Genomic DNA, 27,497 nt, shown 5'->3' with positions numbered 1-27,497 from the left:
TAGGTTAATAACTAAATGGCACAACACAGGAAAGAGAAAATATTACTTTGTTAGTTAATGGTACTGCTGTTCAGTCTTAGTTTTTATCAGTGCATTTGTAGTTGTGCTACTTTGTTTTTATCAGCAAAAATGCACTACACAAACGGTACTTGAATGTCATTTGCAAAAATCATTGATCTGAAGGTGCATTTAATGATACCCGTATGTTTATTTTATGTGAAACAGAGATTGGTTGATAAGATGGTTAATGTACTGTCTTATAAGCCCTCAACTGAGTTATGGGAATCTGGGTGGGAGAATGTTAGTTTATATGTTCCACCGAATCCTTCACCTCCAGCAATAGTGGACAGAGCCATCAGAATGAGTATGTATTCATTGTTTGATCACCTTAAAATATTCAGAAGAAGCTGCTGTAATAGACTGCTAAAATAAGGTATACAGAAATCCTTATATCAGAAGGTGGTTTATGCATAGATACCTTGTCTGTCAACCAACATTCAAGGCATAAAAGACATGAAATAACTAAGCTAAAGAGATTTAGAATACATATAAGAAACTTACTGTAAAGTATCTTTGTACTAAATTTTATGTGAAAATTATCATAAAACTGTATAAGACTGTATAACTTTTAAAGATGACCAACTAACATTCTTCCAACTCCTCTTTAAACTCTCTTGAGGATCTATCCCTTTGGAACTAGTTCAATTTCAAGTGAGAGCACTAGGTGATTGATATATTTCTATCCAGCAGAGCTATTGACAATGGAAAGAGAAAAGACTTCACTGATGTTGGTATTCTTTGCTGTGATAAAGATGAGTTTTGGAAATGGAATTTGATTGGCATGCATGAATTGACCCTCATAAGCAATATTAGGAAATAATCTTCCAAGGTAAAAAATGGGTAATTGAGAGAAATGGAAAGATGAAGTCAGTATCAAAGTAAGTCACAAAAGATAAAAACTATGACACACAAGAGCAAAACTATTAGAAAGAATGAAAAAATAATGGCTAAGTTTGTATTTTATGTTTTCCAGGTGTTACACATTTTCTGAAGTTCATATATACATATAAAAGTAATTTTTGAATTCTGAGCATTTTAAATAATAACTAATATTATCAGGATTTACAGGTAATTGTTTGAATTGACTGATTTTGTGAACTGCACCTTAAGATAGGTCTAATAATATTTTCAGGCATCTATTCCCCTGGCTAATATTTTTTTTGCTCAAAAATAAACTTATTTTAGATATTAAATCGTGATTCTACTGTCATATTAACATGAAGCATTCACTTTAGTTTTCCATAAATTGATGATGGGAACTTTATCATTTACAGTGCTTAAATGCTATGCTGAGATAAGAATGTGTACTTTTCCATTTTTATCACATTTATCAAGAATATTATATAATATAACCTAAATGGTTGACATTCAATAAGTGATTTCTAACACACCTTCCTTTGCCATATATTGACAATATTAACCAAAAATATTAGACAATTTGATCTGTAATTAGAAAAATATAATAAAAGTTAATTCCATTGCTTTAAAATAAATTCTATCTTTAACCCTTTTAAAGGTACACTAATTTACTCATGTTTATTCAGCAAAAAGTAGAACTTTTAAAAGTTTGCTCAATGAAAATAAATATTAAATGTTCTATCCCCTAATCACAAATTAATATGCAAATGCCATCCTTTGCAAACTTTGTTAAAGTAAAAAAAAATGAGCCAAATGGAAGGCTTTTGATTTATATTATCCAATTGACCTCCCATGAGTAAGATATCTGTTTTTTGTTGCATGGAAATGAAATAACTTTAGGATAGTTCAAAAGCTTGTATTAATTCAGAGCTTGGAAAGATGTTACTGTTGTAAATTAAAGGCATCATATACATTAAACAAACAGCAATTAATTGAAAATATAGGATTAAAAGATAATAAAGATAGAACCCTCTGATGGTATGTTTGGTTTACTCCCTCCAGTTCCAAAACTGACCTTAGATGCCACTCAAAGAGGGGGGGCACAATCAAGCTCAATGTTCCCTAAAGACTGGGTTTATACTGATTAAGAAGGCATCAGATGCTTCAGGCTTATTAAACCCTACCTTGGCCCTGATATGTGGGAGCAACCTCAGCTAATGGTAGCTTACAACTAGTGGGGTTTTCTTCATAAATTTAACTGTGGCAAATTGGACAAACACTGAATCCAATCCAAATTGGCTTTGGTCACATAGACACAGCCTTTAAGTTAAAGGAAGAAAGCAGGCAAACAAAAGAGGGATAAGAAACAGCAAAAGTTTCACTGAATGAAATAAACATTCATGCTTTCACAATTAGCAAACTTAAGGTATTTATTAGGTCTACCCAACTGCAGCAGAATCAGGGATTACCAGAAGATCCATGAGCTCTGACATTCTTTATTTTGTAAAAATGATGGGCAACTCTACATGAATGAAGGTTTCTAAATTTCCTGAAGCTGCCAGATAAATGGTGACCCTCAAATGGATTTGTCAGTCACATCCAGTTTGTTGCCTTCTTGTAGATCTATTCGTTACACAGTGAAAAGGCAGTGATTAGTCAAACCTCTAGCAAGCAACATATCCATGGTTGTCTTCCTTTCTGAAGTTAAGAAATAATTTTCTCATGGAGATGCCTTTTCTTTTTTATTTGAGTGAGAAATTTCTTCATATTAAACATGAAAGTAAATGTAATCTACATCCAAAGGGCTAGAAAACTCCATTAGAATCATACTGGAAAAACTCCAGTGGTTAAATTCGGTTTTTATTTTTAGATAATTTTGCACTCCAGTGAAAATCTATATTGACTTGTTTTATATATTTTCTTACTACTAAGTATTTAAAAATTTTTAAAGGATCTAAGCATTTATTGGAATCCTGAAAATAATGAGTAACAAGTTGTAGTCTTATTTCCATATTTAGACAGTTTCTAGTTATCTAAATTTAGCATCAGAATTTAAAGATTGATAAAAAATGTTGTCTAGAATACTTTAAAAATATTGATAGTTTATTATTTTTCTACTTGTGGTTTTTACAAACAGTAGTGATATTTTTAAAGTATACTATTGTACACTTCAGAAAGGTAAATTATATTCACATTTATGCATTTTTAGAATATGCCTAACACATAAATATACACCCTTTTAACAGCTAAACATACAAGAAATTTGCTCACATTGTATATGTAAAATTATTAGTCCCTATATATAATCTCAAAAAACACATGAATACTTCTGCCTCTGCCATAAAGTAAGAATTAAACTTATTTCTTTTATTTATATGAAGAATATCAATATAGGAACTCATGCCCACTTCATATCAGGCAGTTATAGAGAGAAGTATGCTGTTTACTGTACCTTGAATAGAGGTACTATCATGAGAAGTCCCATTTTTTTCTATTTCAATATCTGGAATTCCAGTATCTGAAAGAAGTGACATTTAAGATTAAGGCACAATTCTATTTTTTCTGATTCCATTTAAAGTGAAACCAGTACTTTGGTCCTATAGATAACACAAGACCTTGGAACGCATTTTTGTTTTTGTTTTTGTATGTCTATTTCTTTGTAGTGGTAAAAGGGAGGATTATAAACTGTAGCAGAATTCTACAATTTGGCATATATTTTAAAATATATAGTAAATACTTTTTTATTTCATTCTCTAGAGATAATTCTCGTGAAAATAATCTGTCCATAAAAATCCCCTCAGACTATCAAGTAACATGCCATGGCTGTGGAATAAGATTGCATAAGTGGAAGTGCCCCTTCCTTATGGTATATTTTTCATTTGTGAAATGCTGTAGATAATAAGATTATTTCTATGTTAAGTGTACTGAACACCAAAACACAAATTGTGGTTTGTGGTCTTTATGCAGTACTGGCTATAAGGGCAAAGGGACACATGAATTGTTTTTGAAAAAATTCAAGCAAGAGAAAAAAGAGTTAGGTTTTTATTTTTAATTTTAAATATGAGATGTGATTATCTAAAAGTTATCCATATCCATGAAGTATAGCATTATATGAGCATTTGTGTATATATACATTTTCCTGGACACCCTTGTGTAATGTGATAACAGATGCCAGCGTATCACCCAATGCCATCAAAGATTAATGTGAGAAGAAAATGATTTGAATACAAGGTACCCATCATGCTGTAGAAACAGCTGTTTTTCCTTTATACTTTTACTTTATACTATACAGCTTTATAGAAAAGCTAAACCTAAATGGAGTTTACTTATGGGTGGATCTTAAATATGTAAAAAAAAATGTCAAACCATTTCAGAATGACAAGTTCAGGGCCTCAAATAATAATAATGAGTACACAGAACATATGTCCCATTGCTATTCAAGAAATGTTCCTTTTAAAATCTTTGATAAGCAAGGATGCTGGCTCCCACTAAGATGCCCATTGTGTGAGATATTATTTACTCTTTCTTTACTGTGTCTCAATGAGACATGGTTAGCATGAGCTAAAATAATCTAGCACTATATTTGTACTGATTGTGAGCACAATGATCCAAGACAGTCACAGTAAAAAGGGAATTGAACTTTTGGAAAGAAAGAATATGACTGACGTTTGTACAAAATTCTTTATTCATTTTTAGTATAGGACCCTGAAGCACTCTTTTAGTTTTGTGTGTGTGTGTGTTATACATGTGAATAGAGCATGTATACATGTATGTATAAAATTCTTAGGCTTATACTTGTTACACACATTTATCAGTTAATATACACCTATGTATTTAACATATCAGTTAAACATACAAGCTGTCAATGAGCTATGAAAGAAGAACCTGAATATTCCATGAGATGAAATGATGTTGTGGGATTTAATAATTGAAAATGTAATAAAAAATTTGGAATTAAGAGATTTCATGACAGAAGCTTCTCTTCTCACAGAATTTCCAGGATGTACTTAGAGCATTCTTTTTCAACCAGGTCCTCCTTAAACCCTCAACACTGATGCAATCTACATTCAAGAAATCAGGATCCTATAATTCATTAAAATAGAGTACACCAAACATCAGCATATTTTAATATGAATGGACCTAAAACACTTACATTTTTTTAATATGAAATTTATTGTCAAATTGGTTTGCACCAACACGTGCCCTCCTCAATGCCCATCACCCACCCTCCCCTCCCTCCCACCCCCCATCAACCCTCAGTTTATTTCCAGTTTTTAAGAGTGTCTTATGGTTTGGCTTTCTCCCTAACTTTTTTTTCCTTCCCCTCCCCCATGGTCTTTTGTTAAGTTTCTCAGGATCCACATAAGAGTAAAACACTTACATTTTATGTGCAAGGATGTTATCAATATTAGTGCTTCTACTGCAAAAGTCAGCAGGATTTCCTGTTATTCCTAGACTATTTGTATCTCTCAGCGTAGGGATTATTTTGACACATTTAATTAATAACCCAAAGCACTTAGCCTCAAATGGATTTTTTAATGATTCTTGAGCAAAGCCCCTTCCTTCCTTCCTTCCTTCCTTCCTTCCTTCCTTCCTTCCTCCCACCCTCCTTCCCTCCCTCCTTCCTTCCTTTCTTTTCCTTTTTCTTTTCCTTTCCTTTTTCTTTTCTTTTCTCTTTCTCTTCCTTCTTTACTTTCTTCCTTCTTTCCTTCCTTCTTCCTCTCTTTTTTAAATGAGACATTACCTTTCAACCTCCTCAAGTCACCATCACTAGTAGTGGCTTGCTTAAGTGCTTGTTCCACTTGTTCCCTGCGTTTTGATTCAAATTCCAAGGCTTCCTGCAGTTTTCTCTTGGCTTTTTTCTCCTTCTTCAGACGCTTTTGCATGGTAGCTAAAACATGAAAAGGTAAATTGTTTGCAAAACTTTGGTGAATAAAATAAAATACGTTGCCAATTTTGATGTATTATAAACCATAGATACAGATACAGAGAGAGATATTTACTGCATATGATTAGCTTCTTTGGACTCCAATTCTCATTAGACTCAACCAGAGTGTTCAATCATGTGATTTACTTATTTTTGCTTTCACTTTTCCAGTGTGTATGCTTTATAATACATATACATTTATATGGCAGTGGCACTGTCGGTAGAAAATCATTTTCTGGGGCGCCTGGGTGGCGCAGTCGGTTAAGCGTCCGACTTCAGCCAGGTCACGATCTCGCGGTCCGTGAGTTCGAGCCCCGCGTCGGGCTCTGGGCTGATGGCTCAGAGCCTGGAGCCTGTTTCCAATTCTGTGTCTCCCTCTCTCTCTGCCCCTCGCCCGTTCATGCTCTGTCTCTCTCTGTCCCAAAAATAAATAAACGTTGAAAAAAAAATTAAAAAAAAAAGAAAATCATTTTCTACTTTCACTAACTACATGCATTAAATGATAGTATTAAATATTTGATAATTTTTTAGATAGAATTATTGGGATCCTGCAATTATTGGTTCACAGCAGGGTTCTAAGCATACCAACCTTCACAGTCTTTCTGAATCAGTTTTTAAAAATTAAGATATTGACATTGTGGTGATAGAAAAACATTCAAGAAGCATTACACAAAATTAAAATTTTTATAACATTTAAGAAATGTTAAAAGTGCTCACATATAATTAAATATTTTTATTAAACTAATTATGATACTAATTTAAGTTTCAATTGTATTTATTTCACAGTTCATTGTCTTTCATATAAATGACCTCCAGCACCTTGAAGAGAATCAGTTACCCAGGTAAATTTATGTTCATGTGAGTCTAAAATTCATAAGTCTGAAGTAAAAACAAAATTGGAAAACTTGAAACAATGACGCTGAGGATGTATAGTTTCTGTTATTTTTGATGAAAGATTATTAAGTGAGGCTGAACATAAAAATAGTTTACCATTATAATTATAATAATTCATATAAAGTATTCAACCAATTATTCAAACCAGCAATCTAGATTTGTTCAAATTAACATATAACTTAATGTCCTTGATAACACAAATGTTAGCTTCCAGTAAAATTATTGGTTCAAAAATATGCTATATGTTGATTCCCTTGAAATTTATAATTACATATGGTATAAACAATGTTACAGTAATGAGAGATAGAAGCAAAAACAAAATGTTCACCTTTAACTCAGAAGGCTGACCTATAGCCTGCATTGTTTCAATAATGCTAACATATGTGCTAGTTACTACATTCTTTTTTAAAAAAAATTTTTAAATAAATTTCTTTAACTTTTTTATTTATTGAGAGACAGAACATGAGCATGGGAGGGGCACAGAGAGGGGGAGGAGACACAAAATCTGAACCAGGCTTCAGGCTGTTAGCACAGAGCCAGATGCAGGGCTCGAACTCACAGAACCATGAAGTCATGACCTGAGCTGAAATCGAAGACTTAACCAACTGAGCCACCCAGGCACCCCTGGGTGCTACCTTCTTAAAGGGTCTCATGACTGCCTATAAATCTCACCGACAGCTCATATTGATCTGAATGATAAGAACCAGAGAAATCTTACGAAAGCAGTTTTATGAGTAGAAATTTGACAGACATTTATGATGTAATACTCCCTGCATGACCCCTTCCCTTTGAGCATTAAGCATATAATCACCAGCTTAATACAGCAAAAAGTGCAGTTATTTCTGCCCATTGTCCTGTCCCATGCAACTTAAATAAACTTACTAAGTTGCACCATAAAATATCTCAAGAATTTTTTCTTGACTGCCACTCTCAACAATTCCATAGCAACCACATATTACATTTTAAATTATATCAATAAATGATAATGACTATCATTTATTTAGAACCTACTATGAGCATTTTTCTGGGACTCTGTCTTATTACTTTCTTTAATTGAAGAAAAGATAATAATAAGGACTATATATATATAATTATTATATATAATTATTATAAACAATTATTATATATAATTGTTTTACAAATATACACATATACATACATATATATAGTTATGTAGTTACTCTTCTTTCTATATCCTTGGACAGTTGTCATTTTTAACCATAGTATCAATTTCTCCCCCTCTTTCTTTTCAATCATATGACTTGAGATAAAGCAAGCATTCACCATTTGTCATAAAAAGTTAGTTATCCTGGGTATGAGATATTTAGGGAACTAGAAAGGAACTTACGTGATTTTAAAGCTCATCTATTGTAATAGATGAGGATACTGACTTTCATAGAGATGAAGTAGATATTTTTTCTAAATCAATGAGGATAACAGAGTAGTTTCATATAATTATGTTAGTTCTAGATGTAAAATGTTAAAAACAATGCCTAGAACATAGCAGACAGTTGATAAGTATTAGCCAGTAGTAGTAGTAGCAGCAATCGTGACAGTAATGATAGTAGCAGTGGTATTATTATTATATCATAATATGCTACATTAATAAAATACAAATACTTAAGAATATGCTTGATAATATATTGAATATTACATCTACCATGCCTATGCCTTTTTAAAAGACAATAGATATGATAGTAATTATAAAGATAGACTTTTAAGAGTCTATGAGAAGTTAGTAAATAGAAATTGTCATGAGCACATACCTAAAAGTTGGAAGCCAATTTTACTCTATGTAGTAGATATACATAAGTCAATTTGACAGTGTTATTATATTTAAGATGTAATTATTAGGTTCTTTAGTATAAATAAATATCCTAATAAAAATGTGGTTTTTATGATGGCTAATCATAATAATGTATTTTGCATACCAAATACCAGAAATAAATGATTTTTTCTAAACTTTAAAAAGAAAGGTTGGCTTTTGCTAAATAGTATTTAATGACTTTGGCAAGATAATAAGAGGTTTAAGTCTGTTTTTAAGATTTGTATATATGTATGTAAACTCTTCACCCAATGTGAGGCTTGAACTTACAACTCTAAGATCAAGTGTCACCTGCTCCTCTAACTGAGCCTCTTTTTCTCATATTTTATTTTTCGAAGGGATTATTTTTTTTTTCTTTTTTGAGACACAGAGAGAGAGAGAGAGAGAGAGAGTGTGAGCACGTGAGCAGGGGATGGGCAGTGAGAGGGAGAGAGAGAGAATCTTAAGCAGGCTCCATGCTCAGCATGGAGTCCCATGTGGGGTTCGATATCATGACCATGAGATCATGAACTGAGCCCAAATCAAGAGTCAGATACTTAACTAACTGAACAATCCAGGCACCCCAAGAGGTTTAATTCTTTTTAAATGCAGTGACTGACTTTATATGTTGAACTGGAATAATAATTATTCCTAGGCCTTAAGTAAAATATACAGTAAGTTTTTAATTACTTGCAAAATTTTTGGAGTATAATATACTACCTTGGTATAGTGTAAAGTAAGTGGATTTCATTCAACTGGAATTATTCTTCCTTGTTCAGGGAGGCATTATCTACATGTGGATTTTCTCTCCCTTTCATTGACTTTCCTTCCCATTCTTTAACTATTTTATTTAATTATTACTTTGTGACTCTTCCATAGAAGAGTAAGTAGAGAACAGAAGAAACTGAATGAAATTCACAATCATCACTTTTGCTGCTGTTTAGTATTTTTATGGTAAATGTAAGGAAAAGGTGGAGATTATTGGCTGAGTTGAAGTTTTAAATTTTCTCTGGTTTTGGAATAAACTAGTCTCTTTATCCATATCTGTATATAATTTAATGGATACCCACAGTTGAAAAGTTAATTCTATTTGTGAACATTATTTCTCCATTCTCTCCCTTTTGTCTCCATCCGTACTTATGCTACCCTAGTTCAGTCCTCATCACCATTGCCTGGATGAAAGCAAACTCCTTTTACATACTTTCCTTGTTTCTAGTTTTACTTCAAGCCCCCTCTAATATATTCCCAACACCAAAGTGGTCTAATTGAACACAGACCAAATCATCCCCTTGCTTATCTTTGTCTATTTCCCATCACCTATAGGACAAAATCCAAGTTAATCTTTTGCATGGTTAAAAAATGTCCTTCACAAGTTAGCTTCTACACTCATATTTTTTTAAGTTTATTTATTTATTTTGAGAGAGAGAGAGAGACAGAGAGAGAGAGAATGCACACTCATATGAGTAGGGAAGGGGCAGAGAGAGAGAGAGGAGAGATTCTCTCAAGCAGGCTCTGCACTGTCAGTGCAGAACCCAATGTAGGGTTGATCCCACGAACCCTGAGATCATGACCTGAGCCAAAATCAAGAACCAGACACTTAACAGACTGAGCCACCCAGGTGCCCTAGCTTTTACCCTCATCTTTCTCCATCATCTCCCATCATTCACTTCATAAAATGCAGAGCCACAGTAATAACAAACTGTTTATAATTGCCCTTGTATGAGACTTCTTGCCTTCATGCCTATGCTCACTGATACCTCTGTCTAGAGACTCCAAATCACTCAGGCACTCTCATGCCCTTTCTTATCCTACTGATCTTCAAGACTCAGCTTCAAGTGTCAGTGTCAGGAAGCCTTCCTTAACCATTAACTCCCCCACCAAGCTGAACTAATTACCCCCTCTCTATATAACCATATATACTGTGCATCCTTGCTCTTGCATTTTGCCTTGAAATTAACGGTTGGTTGTACTAGCCCTCTAAAATGTATATCTCTCAAGGACAGGGGCTGAGTTTTATTTATCTGAAATCCCCAGAATCTAGCACTGTCCTTGGCAAAGAGTAAGCATTCCATCTATAAGAATTTATTTGATTATCTATATGCAGGGTATTTTATGAAATTACGAGAAAACTGAGAATATTCATGTTTTCCAAATAAGCTAGCCTGAAGTCGATCTAACTCATTATCTTTTATAATAAAGAGAAATAGGGGCGCCTGGGTGGCGCAGTCGGTTAAGCGTCCGACTTCAGCCAGGTCACGATCTCGCGGTCCGTGAGTTCGAGCCCCGCATCGGGCTCTGGGCTGATGGCTCAGAGCCTGGAGCCTGTTTCCGATTCTGTGTCTCCCTCTCTCTCTGCCCCTCCCCCGTTCATGCTCTGTCTCTCTCTGTCCCAAAAATAAACGTTGAAAAAAAAAATTTTTTTAAATAAAAAAAAAAAATAAAGAGAAATAGTATAAATATCTTACCTTGTGGATTACACACAGTATTTGATTCTTAGCTTGTTATTTTTCAGTAGTTCTAAGCTATCCCTGAGAATATTTATACTACTATTGAAAATATCTACAACAAGGGGCACCTGGGTGGCTCAGTTGGTTAAACATCCAGCTGCGGCTTAGGTTAGGCTTAGGTCATGATCTCAGGGCTCGTGGGTTCGAGCCCCGTGTCGGGCTCTGTGCTGACAGCTCAGAACCTGGAGCCTGCTTCATGTTCTATGTCTCCCTCTCTCTCTGCCCCTCCCCTGCTCATGCTATCTCTCTCTGTCTCTCAAAAATAAATATTAAAAAAAATTAAAAAAAAAGAAAATATCTGCAACAAAATATTTATTCTGTAATTGAACTTGTTAAACTTACTTCTGCTTTGAAGTTCAACTGCGAGTTGTCTTTCAAGGTTTTCTCTAATTTCTCTCTCTCTATAGAGCTCCATTCGCAGTTCCTTTTTTTCTTGTTGAATCTGCTTCTCCTGGATGTGAGCATTATCCAAAGCCACTTTCAGTAGGCCCTGTCAAAGTACAGAAAATGACATGCAGTTCATCTTATCTGTTTTAGTTTCTCAAATATGAAATAATTTATGTAGATGCTAATGTCTTGTATTACATTTATTTTGTTTATAGAAATATTGTTGACCTGAATGTTGGTCAACAGAGTCTCCACAGAGGACAAACTATCAGCAAAAATGAATTGTCCAGGGAATCCAGGAGGTAATGTCTGTCCAGGAGTCAACTGGATCTTGTCCAAGGGTGACTTGATCATTGGAATCTGAAATGGTACCTCTTCTGCAAAACAAAAACAAAAACAAAGACAAACAAACAAACAAAAACCCCAAAATTATTATCAGAAGGTTCATGAATTAACAGCTAAAAATGTTCTGTTTCCTTTACTTCTAATAGCATCTTATAAAGATTTTCTTTCTAAAACTAAATGATGGCAAACTCATAATAGGAAGTCATATGTATTGAGAAACCAGCTGCCTGTATTTTCTCAAAATAAATGTTTCAGTAAATAATCAGTGCAAATGAAGCAACATTTACTGCCAAAGAGGCATGAGACTTGGAGAAAAATTATGATATGTTTATGAATGCCTATAAATTAAATAATCAGATCTTTCTTGTAATGCATACACTGCTTTTTTTTTCATTTTCAAGTCTATTATCTCCATTCTTTAATAGCTCTACTGAAGTTTAATTTCCATACAATAAAATTCACCTATTTTAAGTGCACACTTCAAAGATTTTTAGTAAATTTACAGAGTTGTGGGACCATCATCACAAATCTATTTAGAACATCTTGATCTCCCCCAAAATATCCCTCGTGCCCATTTACAGTTAATATACTTTCCCATCCCCATCCCCTGGCAACAACTAATCTACTTTCTGCCTCTATAGGATTGCCTCTTCTGGATATTTTCCAAATAGAATTATATAATATGTAGTCATTTTGTCTGGCTTCTTTTATCATTATGTTTTCGAGGTTCAGTCATGTAGTAGCATGTATCAGTGGTTTCTTCCTTTTTATTGCTGGAAAGTATTCCATTACATGGATATATTGATTTTTGTTTAATTATTCACTAGTTGACATGCTTTTGGATTATTTCCAGTGTTACCTTTTATTTTGAATAATATTACTTATGAAAAAATATCAGTTGTGGTGTGAAAACACAAATTATATCTTTTCTCCTTATTTTTATATTATCTTCTCCCACATTATCCTTACTTAATCAAGATTCTCTCTTAGCTTCAGGTAAAGAAACACCAATGAATTGTTGTTTAATGAGATGTTTTGGTTCTGGTTCCAGTAGGGACAGAAATATAGATTTATTATACAGTTAAATCTCATTTTTCAATTGCAAGAAGCCTCTACATGTAGTGTGCAGAGCTTGAACCACACAGATTTCATAGTCATCATGGTTTGCTGATAGTGTGGAGCTTGATGCCAGGCTCGAACTTAGGAACTGTGGGATCATGACCTGAACCAAAATCAAGAGTCCAAGGCTTAACTGACTGAGCCACTCATGTGACCCACTTCTGGAAATTTTTAATGGGACAGCATTATCTCTGAATAAGATGTTTTTATTAGAGATCACCTTTACAATTTTTTTACAACTTGTAATTTTCTAAAGTCTACAGGGATAAAAAGTGGTAAGCAATTATTTTATAGAATTAACACTGTCATATTATTTGAATCCAAAATGTTATAAAAATCATTTTATTGGTTGTAAATAATTCAATAAAATGTATAAACTAGCCTGTTCATTTTCTTCTAATACAAGAAGGTATAATGAGCATATTCAGGTTTTTTTTCATAAAACTTAAAAAATAACATTTTTATTATAAATGCATGATTTATGTGTTTTGTACAACTCCCCTGATGTAAAATTAACCCTGACCCTTTTCCTTCCTCCCTTCCTTCCTTCCTTCCTTCCTTCCTTCCTTCCTTCTTTCCTTTCCCACTTCCCTCCTTGCCAGTGGAAGTTTTGGTAGAGGTGAAGTATTCCAGAAGGAGTTAGCACATTATCACAAATTCTGTGATCTATTTCAACTACAAGGTTTGAATATTTGAAATATGTCATTAAAAAACAATTCTGAAATATCTTTGGCAGCAGCTCTAATGCTTCAAAATACATTTCTCAACACCTAACCAAGGAATATTATGTTTTATTTGTATTGCTTAAAGTCTGTGTTTAGGTAGCATTTTGTCTTCTGCATGTGATTGCATTAAGTGGATAGAATAACTTCATAATGATTTATTGATAATAACTGGTGAGTTTCTATACCTTTGTATTGATGTCTAAAAATCTTAAAGTATGAATTTATGTAGCCTGGAAGATCTATTTTTACAAAATGAACTGCTACATGGTTAGAACATTGACATCCTACTGATTCAGAGATAATATGTTTCCTCTGAATAAATATTTTGTATCAGGGGAAGAGTTATAAAAATTAATGGATTCCTTGTTATGTATCACTCTATGCACATGTAATCTCACTGGTGAGTATCTGAGGGATATTCTACAAACAAGATACCCAAAAAAGAAAGCAATATATTCAGTATGCATGAAACAAAATTATAATTACATTAAAATTGCCAGAAGTCTTATATTTGGAGATGAAAGATATGCTATTAAATTGGCTGAAAGGAAAATTACTATTGACTATGAAGACAGGTTGCATGGTCTATGGTTTGTAATGTTGCTGTACAGTAGATTGAAGTTTCAAAATAGCATTATTCTCCTTTAAAGAGATGGACACAGTTGAATTAGGTGTTGCTTGCTGCAGTGAGGATCAAATGCAAAAAGAATCATGTTTCATCAGACCTGGTCAACATCAGGAAAATGAATAGAAATATAAGAGGTATGCAGGCAATGATTCATTTTGTTAATCTGGCCCAAGAGAAACACATAGATACAGCACACAGATCTAAGCTTCTACCAAAAGACAAATAGGACACAGAAGGTGGGAATTGGGATGACAGTGTAGCAGGGGTCACATTGATTTTCAGCAGGAGTTTTCACACAGATGAGATAGCCTTGGACTCTATTTGGCCCATTGTTCATATCCTACCTGTCTCACAAGCAATAAATTTCCTAGTCCTAGAAAAGGGCAGTAAAGAAGAAGGATTCTACTTATGACTTCTTATGATTAAGTTTCTGTGCTAACCAAACATGCTTTTTCAGACCAAGGTCACATTGCATGCTAAGGACCGTAATGGCCAAAAGCTAGTCAAAGTGTATTATGTTTTGCTGTATATTAGTGAAAAGTGTCAAACAATTTGTCATAGTTTTTTCCCATTTAAATCATATATCACAAAAATGTGTAATAAATGCATTGGAAATATATTTCAATCTTGTAATAGGTTTTCACATCTGTATGACATCACCATTTTGCTCAGTTTGAATACATGCACTGTTATGTAGAAATTTATTCAGTAGCCTTGAGAAATCCTAACTGGCAATGAAATTTCACATAGACAAGTACTAGAACCATAGATTATCAGTTAAATAAGAGCATCTCTTTGTAAGCCAGGGAGAAAATGTTTTGACTGAGCACTTTAAAAGGCTTGTGTTCAAATTTTATATATTTAAACCTTTATAAACACACATTACGCAATAGTATAAACTAAAAGATAAGGAAAGGAAAACTGCTACCTAGCTGAGGACATAAGCAACCTCTTCATTTACTGAAGCAAAGTGGAGACCACTTTTATTGAGCCTGTTGGTCAAACTTGCCATACTTTGTAATAGCACTTGGGAATCCATTTGCAGAATCAGCTCTTAACTTTAATTTCTTCCTTAGGTCCCAGACGAATAGATGTAAAAAGTTGACAAGAACTTTATTTGTAGAAAAAAATAAAAACTCACAGTAAATTCTCAGAATGAAAAAGTCCCCCTGAAAAATAAAGTCAAGGTTTCAAGAGACTTTCTATGTGAACATAGTGGTTATTTTCCCACTTTTTCATGGAGTTCAGTGTTTCCTCTTTCCTCTGGACTGAGGATTGTAATACAGGATAAGAAAATGAACACCACTGTGGTGCCTAGGTGGCTCAGTCAGTTAAATGGCTGATTTCAGCTCAGGTCATGATCTCGAGGTCTGTGAGTTCAAGCCCCACATCGGGCTCTGTGCTGATAGCTCAGAGCCTGGAGCCTGCTTCAGATTCTGTGTCTCCCTCTCTCTCTGCCCCTCCCCTGCTTTCTCTTTGTCTCTGTCTCTGTCTCTCTTTCTCTCAAAAATTATAAACATTAAAACAATTAATTAAAAAAAAAGAAAAGAAACACCACTGACTCACTCAGCAGAGGAAAAATGCCGCCACCTGCCATCAGGTCATCAGTTTTTATTCTTTAACAAATAAATTATATTTCACAATTTCATTTGAGTGCTTTCCCCTAAATACATCTATCTCAAGAGACTTTCCTTTGTTGGTGCCATCAGTATTACATTTGGCACAAGCAGGACACCTTCTTCCCTCTTCCAAACTGAAGAACGATAACAATAAAATGACCAACTGCTGTGTAGTGATGTGACTTCCATTAATATAAAGAAGTGTTCTTTATTAAACAGTGTTCTGAGTTGAATTGTGATTCAAATGTTGCCATCATCAAATATGGAAAACTAAATCTTGATCCTCACATTATTATATTTCTTTAGAGTGAAGAAAAAAGAAATAATGCTGACAAATGAAAACAGAAAACTAGCAGCACAAAAATGAAGGGTTACCAGGCTGAAAAAGTGAGATACAATACTTCTAAAATTAGTATGGCCCTAGTTTGCTCTGGATCTTTGGATTAACAATTTGGCATAACAGATTCCTATATACATTATGTATATACAAATGTCATGCTAATAATAAATATTGTACACAGTGAGGGGTTGTAACAAGTATGATACCCAGTCCCTGTCATTTAGGAGCTGATACATTTTAAATAAATGTCAACAAGTTATAGAAGTAGATAATTAAGTGTAAAATCGTGTGACATAGGTTGTTAAGGGCCTCTCATGGGAGAGATTACTGTAGTGTGGATTAAGCACTTAATCCATTCATTCTCTATCTGAAAAGTGTTCCCACTGTCATCAAAATACAGTCCCATGGACTTCCCCAAGATATTAGGTATGCCAACAATTTCCTTGCTCAAACTAGTGTTGAAAAACCTGGGTTAAACAATGATAAACAATTTTAATTAAAGCAAGGTTTAGCAGATAAATTACAGGGTGCTCAGTTAAATTTGAATTTCAGATAAACAGCAAATGATTTTTCAACATAAGTATGTCCAAAATATTCTATGGGACTTTGTTATGCTAAAAAATAAATAATTCATTGTTTATCTGAAATTCAAATTTCACTGGGTATGTTGTTTTCTTTTATTATTTGCTAAATCTATTAAAGCAGAACAACTCAGAGCCTTTAAAAATCTAGTGCTGGGGCACCTGGGTGACTCAGTCAGTTAAGTGTCCAACTTCGGCTCAGGTCACGATCTCACGGTTTGTGGATTCGAGCCCCACATCAGGCTCTGTGCTGACAGCTTGGAGTCTGCCTCAGATTCTGTCTCTCCCTCTCTCTCTGCTCCTCCCCCACTTGCACTCTGTCTCTCTCTCAAAAATAAATAAACATTAATTTTTTAAAAGCTAGTTCTAAGTATTACCGTATATTACATGTTAATCTAGGCAGCTGAGAGTATAGTGATGAAGAGCAAGATACCAAAGCCTGGCTGTGTAGGTTTGAAACTCTGCTCTATAATTTGCAAGCCCCTGGGAAAGTTAACTTTTCTGTGCCTCAATTTCCTCATCTGTAAAATTAGGATAATAATATTTATCTCATAAAGTTGTTATAAAGATTAATGAGCTACTATTTGTAAAGTTGTAGAACAATCACAACCCAAATGAAATGCAAAATAAGAGTTTGTTAGATAAATTAAATGGCAATTGAAAATTCCCAGGAGTGGGAGAGGAGCCTATAGTAAAATATTTGACCAGCTAAACATCCATTAAGACCTCTTAAAACATGTGACAAGATCCTTTTTTAGGTAGTAGATGAGTCTGGTTTCACCCTAAATTAGGCCAGTATTACCTTCTCAGTTATCAAAGGTCTGAGGAGACTTCTTAAGTCAAGGTCAGTGGTTCTCAACTGAGAGTAATTTTTCAGCTCAAAGTACGTTTGGTGATGGCTGGAGACATTTTTGCTAGTCAAAACTGAGGAAGTGTGGATGTGGTCCTGCCATCTTTCTGCATTTAACTTCTACTAGAATGTTTAATAAGCTTAATAAGATAATAATGTTAAATCAATGAATTAGAATTAACACAATACAAGGTATGTTTTAGAGTTAGTATGCATTTAATTTTGGGTGTCTGACTTCAGTTCTTTGCTCAAGTGGCACCTTATTAGTGAAATCTACTGAACATCCTATTCAACATTGCAGTCTGCACCCTATTCTTACCCTCTTAACATGTTTTCTTTTTCATAGAATATTTATCACCATTTAATATACAATATAACTTACTTATTTACTATTTTTGTTACATATTGTATGTCACTACAATATATTCTTCATGAGAGTGGTAACTTTGTCTTAAAATTTTTCTCACTTGGTGTCTTCTCAGTATCTACAGTAGAAGCTATCCTGGGTCTACAATACATGTAATGACTTTGGATATGGAGACTGGTAATCTTAAAACTTGATGTTAGATTTCTAAACATCAGGTTGATTCCATTGTATCTTTCTATTCAAAATGACAAGATTGTACAAGAATATATCATTTTAAAATATAGTTATAAGTATATAGTCAAAGGAGGAATGGGGAGGTGGAGATAAAGAGTTTCTGGTCAAATCTCAGCCTTTCCAATAAAATCAATGATTATTATACAGATGTGACAAACTGAAATTTTGCAATTTTGAAAAATACTTGATAGAGTTGTCATAACGACATGTTACATACTGTATATTTATTGAACTTGTCTACATATCATAGTCCTTTGAGCAAAAAATAGTAAAATATAAATATTTCTGGCTCACACACAAACTTCCCCATTATCTTTGAGATGATGTATTATTGCATCAAAGATAAAGTGATCCTGACTATTTTTTTAAAGTAGATCTATATTTACTAGAGCCTAGAAATAAGTAAAAGTCTGAGGATCCAGCATGGAAAGAAACTTTTTAAAAATGTTTATTTATTTTTGAGAGAAAGAAATAGAGCACGAGCTGGGAAGGGGCAGAGAGAGAGGGACACACAGAATCAGAAGCAGGCTCCAGGCTCTGAACTGTCAGCACAGAGCCCAATGAGGGGCTGGAACTCATGAACCCTGAGATCATGACCTGAGCCGAAGTCGGATGCTCAACTGACTGAGCCACCCATGCACCCATAGAAACTTTATACATAGACCAAAATTTGCTCTAAAAACTGAAAGACAGACAAAAATTTCTAATATAAACAACCAAACAGTATCAGAGGCATGTGCAAGTCCCTTCTCCAGAAAACCACCTTGGCAACTTCTGTGATAAAGGCGGCAGAGAGGAGAACATTAACTGAGTGGGGAGTAATAATTTAACAGTCTGCGTCAGAAACTGACAAACAAGAGGCAGGCATGGGAAAAGAGCTAAAGTGGGAAGGAAGCTGATGGCTTGTTTTTTTTTTTTTAAGTTTATTTTATTTTTTTTATTTTGAGAGAGAGAGAGCCTAAGAGAGGGGGAGAGGCAGAGATGGAGGAAGAGAGAATCTGAAGCAGGCTTCACACTGATAGCACTGAGGGGCCCAATCTCAAGAACCATGAGATCAGAAAACAACTGAATGAGCTACCCAGGCCCCCAGGAAGCTGATATTTTAAAGAGATATGTTCAGGGAAGATTGTGGGAAGGACATACATTTCCATCAATTAGCTGACCTTTCCACGTGATAATGTTTTATTATGCTGGCTTATCTTTAAAATGGCTTCAGGGTTTCAATATAACCCTGCTTTTACCCTTACTAGACCTTCAGTAATCTGGCTGACTGCAGAAGCTGTAAAGCAGATTTCTCACTTTGTTTTTCTGCCAGGAAATGTGCAATCCTTTCCATCAACCAGGAAAGAGACCTCTCTTCTTAATCTGGCACAAATCAGGAAGATAAATTTATTGCTCTGACCTGGAATTGCTTGTACTAACTTTAAAATCACTGTTATTGTTTCTTTGCTTTGTGTGTGTGTGTGTGTGTGTGTGTGTGTGTTTACCTAGTTAACATATCTGAGTAGAGAGTATCAGTGGAAGGTACAAGGGAAGGGGATACTAATCCAGCATTTTAACAGCAATTGTTCTTAAACTTTATCATGCATCAGAATGTTCTGAAGGTGTTTTTTAAAAAGTTCCCAACTCCTGAAGTTTCTGATTCAGCAGGTCTAGGGTAGGGCCTGGCAACTTGAATTTCCGAGTACCTGACTGATAGTTGATATTGGTAGTTTGGGACCTCAGTTTGAGAAATCACTGGCCTATATAAAAGTCAGATTTTGCTACATTTAAAGATGATTAACATTGCCTCCTATGACAATATTTTTTAACTAGTCTGTACAATTTTAAGAAACTATTTCAAAATGATAACTACTTTTAAGTATATATTTTCACAGCTTTCATAATTGCATGAAATTAAAGACACATCAACTAGCCTTTTCTACAGACCTGTAGATTCTAAAAATCAATTTACATTGCAATGAAAAGAAATGTATAATGGAATCTATTTGTAAACATTGAATCAGGAAACAAAACAGTAAAAAATGTGAGTTTATACAGATAAAAACAAAATTCTTTTCTAAGAATGAATTTAACATAAGGAATTGTTTAATAAGGAAAGCCACAGTTCTATGGATTAATTCTTAGATACTATTTCCTTCTGTCCAAGAAAGGTGGAAAGTGGGTATTCTGGTGGGATTAAGATTAAAAATTAAAGATGATTCACAATCAGAATGACATTGTTGTTGAAAATGATGAGGGAGCATAAGGCAGTCTGAGGGCAAAGTACAAGCTAGCATATCACCCCCCCAGGTGGAATATGTGTGATATTCCTCAGACACTCCTGGCTGCCCAAGAACACAAGAAAGGGGAAAACAAATGGTTAACTAATAGAGATCAGTGTCAAGCAAGACATGAGTTTCCATCAGTTTACAAATATCTTAATAAAGTATAAGAAAAAAGGCAATCTTATCATTAGCTTAATCTCCAGAAGCCTATAGATTCAGTTTCCTGGAGCCCTAACGTCACCTTCCCCTCCATAATGATGTTGGGAACAAAGGCAAGAAGGAAATGGCAGGTTAAATTAAACTTCCTTATAACCTGCAGTGCATTGACAAATACTGGAGGAAAACAGGGAGTATAATATTTCTCCAAGAACTCCCTAATGTCTTAATGTTAATGCCTTACTAGAGGAAAAACCTTAGTTTGACAATAGCAAGGCCTCAGGTATCTTAGGAGTCCTCTTTAGCATATTAAAGTCCTTCTGGAAGCCTCCCTTTTGTCTTTACCTCCCTCCAACTCCGTAGTATATAACCAATCATTCTTCACCATCCCAGTGCAGCTCTTTCTTCCCATGGGTTCTGTCCCCATGCTTGAATAAAATCACCTTTTTGCACCAAAGATGTCTTCAAGAATTCTTTCTTGGCCATCAGCTCTGAACCCCACCATCAATCCAAAAACCCATCAGAAAACTTGGCAAGAAAGTCTATATAGCAGTTTATAATTTGTCACCTCCTATAAACTCAGTAATAAGGAATGAATAGATATACAGGTTTGACATTTATAAAGATATCCTCACTAATAACTGCAATTATACCTATATATAATCTGTGTATTTTCATATTTTTTATTTTACCACCATACTGATGGTAGAAAATTAAGAATATTCTCTCTCACAGACAAAAGTGCACATGCATGAATGAAGACACACACACACACACACACACACACACACATTGGTGAGACTATATGCTGATTGTTCTGTATTAGGTAAGAAATAAGAAATTGAGTCACTAATGCACCATATTTTTAATAAAATTTTTTAATAAAATTATAAAATTTCCTAATAGACGAGTCTTGAAATCGTAATAGCAACATTGTTGTAAACCTAGCCAGTTCAAAATGATGCCAATTGATTAATTATTTTACAAAGCTTAATTTTTTTAAATAAATTTTAATAGGGCAAATACTGTAATTTTCAAATTTTTCTTTCTTGTGTTATGTAGGCATTAAGACCATAAAATCTGTTGCTTCTCCTCTGAAAATCTCTAAAGTTTTATCAAGGAAATAGTCATCTATCAGTAATGCTCCATTCAACAACTTTCACAGAATGCACAATCCTACATTTGGATGTTGTCTCTTGCCATGAGAACTTACATCATGCACTGAACAAGCTCTTTTTTGTTAAAATAGTAATAACAAATAATAATAATAATAATAATGTAGAAGATACAGCTAAGGGGTGAGGGGTAAACATCATCAGTAGAATATATTAATGTGCCATTTTGTTTCCTGTTTTAACATTGTTCTTACTCATTTTCATTTCTACATAGTTTGTAGGGCTTATTTCGATTTTCCTCTCTTCTATTTCAATACCCATACCTAATTTAATGACTTATCAGAAACAGTGAGTACTTGGAGTGCAAGATATCGTGGTATAAATTAAAACGAGTTGACAGACTTGTAAATTGAAAAGTGTGGTAGTGGGGCGCCTGGGTGGCGCAGTCGGTTAAGCGTCCGACTTCAGCCAGGTCACGATCTCGCGGTCCGTGAGTTCGAGCCCCGCGTCGGGCTCTGGGCTGATGGCTCGGAGCCTGGAGCCTGTTTCCGATTCTGTGTCTCCCTCTCTCTCTGCCCCTCCCCCGTTCATGCTCTGTCTCTCTCTGTCCCAAAAATAAATAAACGTTGAAAAAAAAAATTAAAAAAAAAAAAAGAAAAGAAAAGTGTGGTAGTGATTTCCTCCAGTAACTTCATTAGATAATTAGAGTTTGCCTGTGTGACAAAGAGAAATAACTTCAAAAAATCTCAATCAGAAATTTCACAAATGCATCCAACTTTAACTTCAATGGTTATTCAAGGGTTAATCACCAAATGACCCCACTTTCTTATTTTAACTCTTTTTTTTTTCCCTCAAATGTATGAGTCAGCTATTCTACTCATAACACAATGAGTATGACTGGATTTCTCTGCATCTTGGGATGTTACATCTCTAAACCTCAATGTACCTATTTGTAGAATAGGATGAACCACCTCACAGAGTATTTGTGGGAGGTTTAAATTAGAAAACTATAGTGGAAGCACTTAGTACTGTACTTAGCTTTAGTAGATCCTCAGTAAAAATTAGCTGGATCTGAAGCTATGTTAGCTTCAGGATGTTTAAGAAAAAAAAAACTGCATTGAATATACACTGATTTTCAGGTTTTGCCATGAAATTTCTTATTAATTTCTTTTAGTAAATTGATTAAAGGACTTAGTTAATGTAGCAATTATTAAGGTTTTATAAGTATAGTATTTTGTTTATTTTATTTTATTTTTTTATTAAATTTATTGCCAAATTGGTTTCCATACAACACCCAGTGCTCATCCTAACAGGTGCCCTCCTCAATGCCCATCACCCACTTTCCCCTCCCTCCCATACCCTATCAAACCTCAGTTTATTCTCAATTTTTAAGAGTCTCATGGTTTGGCTTCCTCCCTCTCTTTTTTTTTCCTTCCCCTCCCCTATGGTCTTCTGTTAACTTTTTTAGGATCCACATGAGTGAAAACATATGGTATCTGGGACCTGAAAATGAGGCTTCTGTATACTTTAAATGTTTGGAAGGGCTGACAAAGTTTAAAAAGCTATGAGGTGTGATCAGTAGAATTTTGCTAATCACAGAGCCCACATTCTAGGAAAAAGTGGGAAGATAACATGTACTGTAAGTATCCAGATAAGAAAGTATCCTCTAGGAAGTTGTAGCTGAGGAAATAAAGCAATATACACTATTATTCAAATTTAAATAGCATTATTTCATTGCTTTTACACTCTGATAGTTTTTCTTAAAACACCAGACTGTTTCAGAGACAGTGTTAGGTAAAGTTAGATGATTTCTTGGTTTATTAGTAAGTTCTCTCAAGAATCTGTGGTACAGATTGTACTTGAGAATTTCTTGGTAATAGATTCCCCCTTTTGCCTAGAATGTGGGTTCTATGATTAGCAAAATTCTACTGATCACACCTCATAGCTCTTTAAACTTTGTCAGCCCTTCCAAACATTTAAAGTAAACATAAGCCTCATTTTCAGGTCCCAGATATTTATTTTTCATTTACTTTTCAATGGAATAAAACATGTTGTAAAGGACAATTCTGCTATTATGTCTTCCCTTGCTTAGACTTCAGAAATATCATATCCCATGCCATCCACTGAAGCCAAAAAGTATAGACACAACAGTACTATTTTCACACATGTAAAATACTACTAAAAATAGAGATATAAAATAGGAATAAATTACACAGGTCCACTTTAATAAAAGAGTAGCCTTTGAACTGTATTTTTCTTATGACACTGACATTCCTATTTGTATGTTGTGCATATACTTTCCAAGCTATACATCCCATTTAAATGGTATAGTTAGTTGTCTTTTTACAATACTGCTTGTGTCCAAGCAGATACAAAATTTGTAAAAAATGCATCTAGAGAGCCATAAAACTAGTGGAAAACGTATTTCTCCACAGTACTTTAGTACTTTGAAAAAATCAATCACTGGGAAAAATGTTTTGCTGTAAACATTAAAAGACTTATAAACACAATGGCTTCCCACAGCACTTGTTTAAAAATTTTTAAGAGCTAGCATAGAACAGGTCTTCTTATATACTAAAGCTCAAATTCCTCCAATTTCCTCAATTTTTCACAGGACTTATTCTTGAAATTTAAAAATACTTTAATTGCAATGCAATCACAAATTTGCATTATGACATTTACCAATATGAAGCCAGAAAATGCATTTCCCCCTCAACGTAGGTATTACTCTTACTGCACAAGATATTGTTTGATGACTGTAACTTAGCAAAGAAAAATTACAGTATACATACTTAATGTGCTATATATGTTTTGGTAAATTTCAAGTAAGCCAGAGTAGGGGAAAATGCCCTATGAGTTCCTCATGGTAGAATAGACTAGAATTTAAATTAGAAGCAAAGACAGCCAAATCCTGAATTCAGAATTTCTAGAGTTAAAATTTGGGGATAATTACTTTTGTTCTATGCTTTTTTGATTTCTTAGAAAGTTTTAGCAATTAATTAAGTTCTTCACTGTTATCTATTGCATTCTATTCTGTCCTCATGAATTTGATTTCTATATTTGTGAATGGGAAGTATGTGTGTGTGTGTGTATTCTCTCCTACAGTTCAAGATAACATGAAAGGGTACTTTCCACTTCCTTGTTTTATATCAAAAAGTTTATTCTTTTATAAGCATTTAAATAATCAATTTTATTAACGAGCACCTTTCTTCAAAACTTACTGGTGGTTTCCAATTGTCCTTCCAAACAAATACAAATATGATCATGAAATGTAAAACCTCTACCAATTAGTTTTTATCCAGCTATCTTTTTTCAGTTATGTTATGTCTGGCAAAATATTGAAGCATCTTAAACACCTCATAAATAATCATTCTTCCAGGTCTCTTAAAGATGTCCACACTATTGAAGAAAGAAAAGTTACAGTACAATTTTGCTTTTCTTTGAAAGGGAAAGAATAACTAAAGTCTATTTTAGTCTGTGTTTTCTCCTTAGCTCCAGTTTGCACTTTCTACTTTCCACTAGACACTTTCACCAGGATATTCTATCATGACATGAAACTATTCAGAAAGCAAACCTATCACTTTATTAAGATCACTTACAGTCCAACCATAGGCCTAAACCAAATGTGACTTCATATCATGATACTTATTCATTTTTACCATCTCTTATCAAGGCTTGAATCATCCTACTCATTTAGACTCTTCTTTCTCTTTTGTCTCTCTCATCACATCTAATCTATAAACAGGTTCTCTTAATACTACCTTTAAAATATCTTCTGTTTCTTTTTTTTTAAATATCAAATTTATTGTCAAATTGGTTTCCATACAACACCCAGTGTTCATCCCAAAAGGTGCCCTCCTCAATACCCATCACCCACCCTCTCCTCCCTCCCACCCCCCATCAACCCTCAGTTGGTTCTCAGTTTTTAAGAGTCTCTTATGCTTTGGCTCTCTCCCACTCTAACCTCTTTTTTTTTCCTTCCACTCCCCCATGGGTTTCTGTTAAGTTTCTCAGGATCCACATAAAAGTGAAACCATATGGTATCTGTCTTTCTCTGTATGGCTTATTTCACTTAGCATTACACTCTCCAGTTCCATCCACGTTGCTACCTGTTTCAACCACCTCACACTTGGATAGTTAGCTGAGTCTATAGCTTTGGTCTTTCCCTCTGCTATGCCATTTTGGACACTAACACTAGATTAAATTGCCCCAAATTAATTTTATCCCCTGTGAATAAACCAATAGGCTTTTGAGAGCCTCAATAGTTTTACCCTACCTTTTGTGCTTCATCTACAAATACCCCTACAAAACTTTCAGCTGTAATCAACCTGTTTAACTCCCTGTTGTCTACTACTCTTAAAGCGTTCTCATTTCTATAATTTTTCTTCAACACACATATCTACAATATTAACTTATCCCCTCCACATTTCTAAATATTATCGGCATTTAATATCTTAAATTAAGGTCTGCCATTAAGGCTTTTCCAGACTACCTCAGCCTATAATAACCTTCCACTTCTCTTAGTTAATTTTCAAAACCACACATAGAGAAACCAAAATACATCTACCTAACTATGTCTCTCACAGTGTTATTTTCAGCTTTTATTAGTAATTGAATATTTATATATTAATGCCTTAAGTCCCAATTTAGACATTAAATAATTTGAGAGTAGGGAATATTGTCTATTTATTGTTCTCTTATTTTCTGCAGAAACTACTATGCACACTGTTCATTCAATACATATTTGTAGTTTGATTTCTAAATTACATAGGATGGGAAACAATAAGAAAATTTAAAGAGGTTAAGGCTATCTAGAGAGCATACATGAAGACTTAGAATGCAGAAGCAGGAAAGTAAATAGATTTTTTAGGCTCTGAATCTTTGGAAACTTCCCATGATCCCCAAATTAAGGAAAGAACACTCAACAGGATAACATCTATTTTGTGGTTTGAATGAGAGTATTACAACTTGTTGACGTCTTGGTCAGAAAGTCAATAATGGGGACAGGATTTTGAGGTATTGATTCAATCCTAAACAAATGACAATTTCCTAAATCCAAACTGAATAGGTGTTTTTGGGTAGAAAAGAAAATGTATAATTTCCCTAGCATTACTTAATATTTCTGTAAGCAACATTTTATGCTTGATAGGAACTAGGTTCTTGTTCTCTAATAGTTGATTACATAAGTGTTTTTCATCCTTAATAACAACATGCTATTTACAATTTAAACTGGAGTTTTTCTTCAATTCAACATCTAACATTTTGAAAAAGTGAAATTTCATGTGGATTCTAAGCTCTTTTGTATTTGTTCTTTATTATGTACAAAAATATATAATTTAATCTTGAATATTACACTCTTAAGAGACTAATAATCATAGTAGTATGCCACTTAAGCTGTGTCTATGCACACAACTATTTTGATCCCTTTCACTGAACTGATTTGGTATTAAACATTTAGTAAATTGAAAGAAAAAGAAACCACTCGATTATCTTACAGAGTTGACTTGTTTTAAGATTGAATTGATTGTCCGATTCAATTAAAAAAATAATGTTTATTTATTTTTGAAACAGAAATATAGTGTGAGCAGTGGACGGGAAGAGAGGGAGACACAGAATCCAAAGCAAACTCCAGGCTCTGAGCTATAGCACAGAACCCGATGTGGGGCTCGAACTCACGAACCGGGAGATCATGACCTGAGCTGAAATCAGATACT

The 27,497-nt window shown here is 34.2% G+C and overlaps 1 protein-coding gene across 1 annotated transcript in view; it reads right to left on the bottom strand.

Annotated features, from left to right (window-relative positions):
- Positions 1-2,494: 2,494 nt before the first annotated feature.
- The window catches only part of DACH2 (dachshund family transcription factor 2), a 305,011-nt gene continuing 280,008 nt past the window's right edge, over positions 2,495-27,497 (bottom strand). Inside the window, exons 9-13 of the mRNA XM_032592066.1 lie at positions 11,666-11,814; positions 11,393-11,540; positions 5,663-5,809; positions 3,371-3,436; positions 2,495-2,541 (exon numbers count right to left, since the gene is read on the bottom strand). Of these exons, the coding sequence (XP_032447957.1) occupies positions 2,495-2,541; positions 3,371-3,436; positions 5,663-5,809; positions 11,393-11,540; positions 11,666-11,814 (557 nt within the window). The remainder of the gene's footprint in view (positions 2,542-3,370; positions 3,437-5,662; positions 5,810-11,392; positions 11,541-11,665; positions 11,815-27,497) is intronic.

Source organism: Lynx canadensis, chromosome X (genome assembly GCF_007474595.2).
Source record: "Lynx canadensis isolate LIC74 chromosome X, mLynCan4.pri.v2, whole genome shotgun sequence".
NCBI lineage: Eukaryota > Metazoa > Chordata > Mammalia > Carnivora > Felidae > Lynx > Lynx canadensis.
This window is presented reverse-complemented; position numbering and strand designations above follow the sequence as displayed.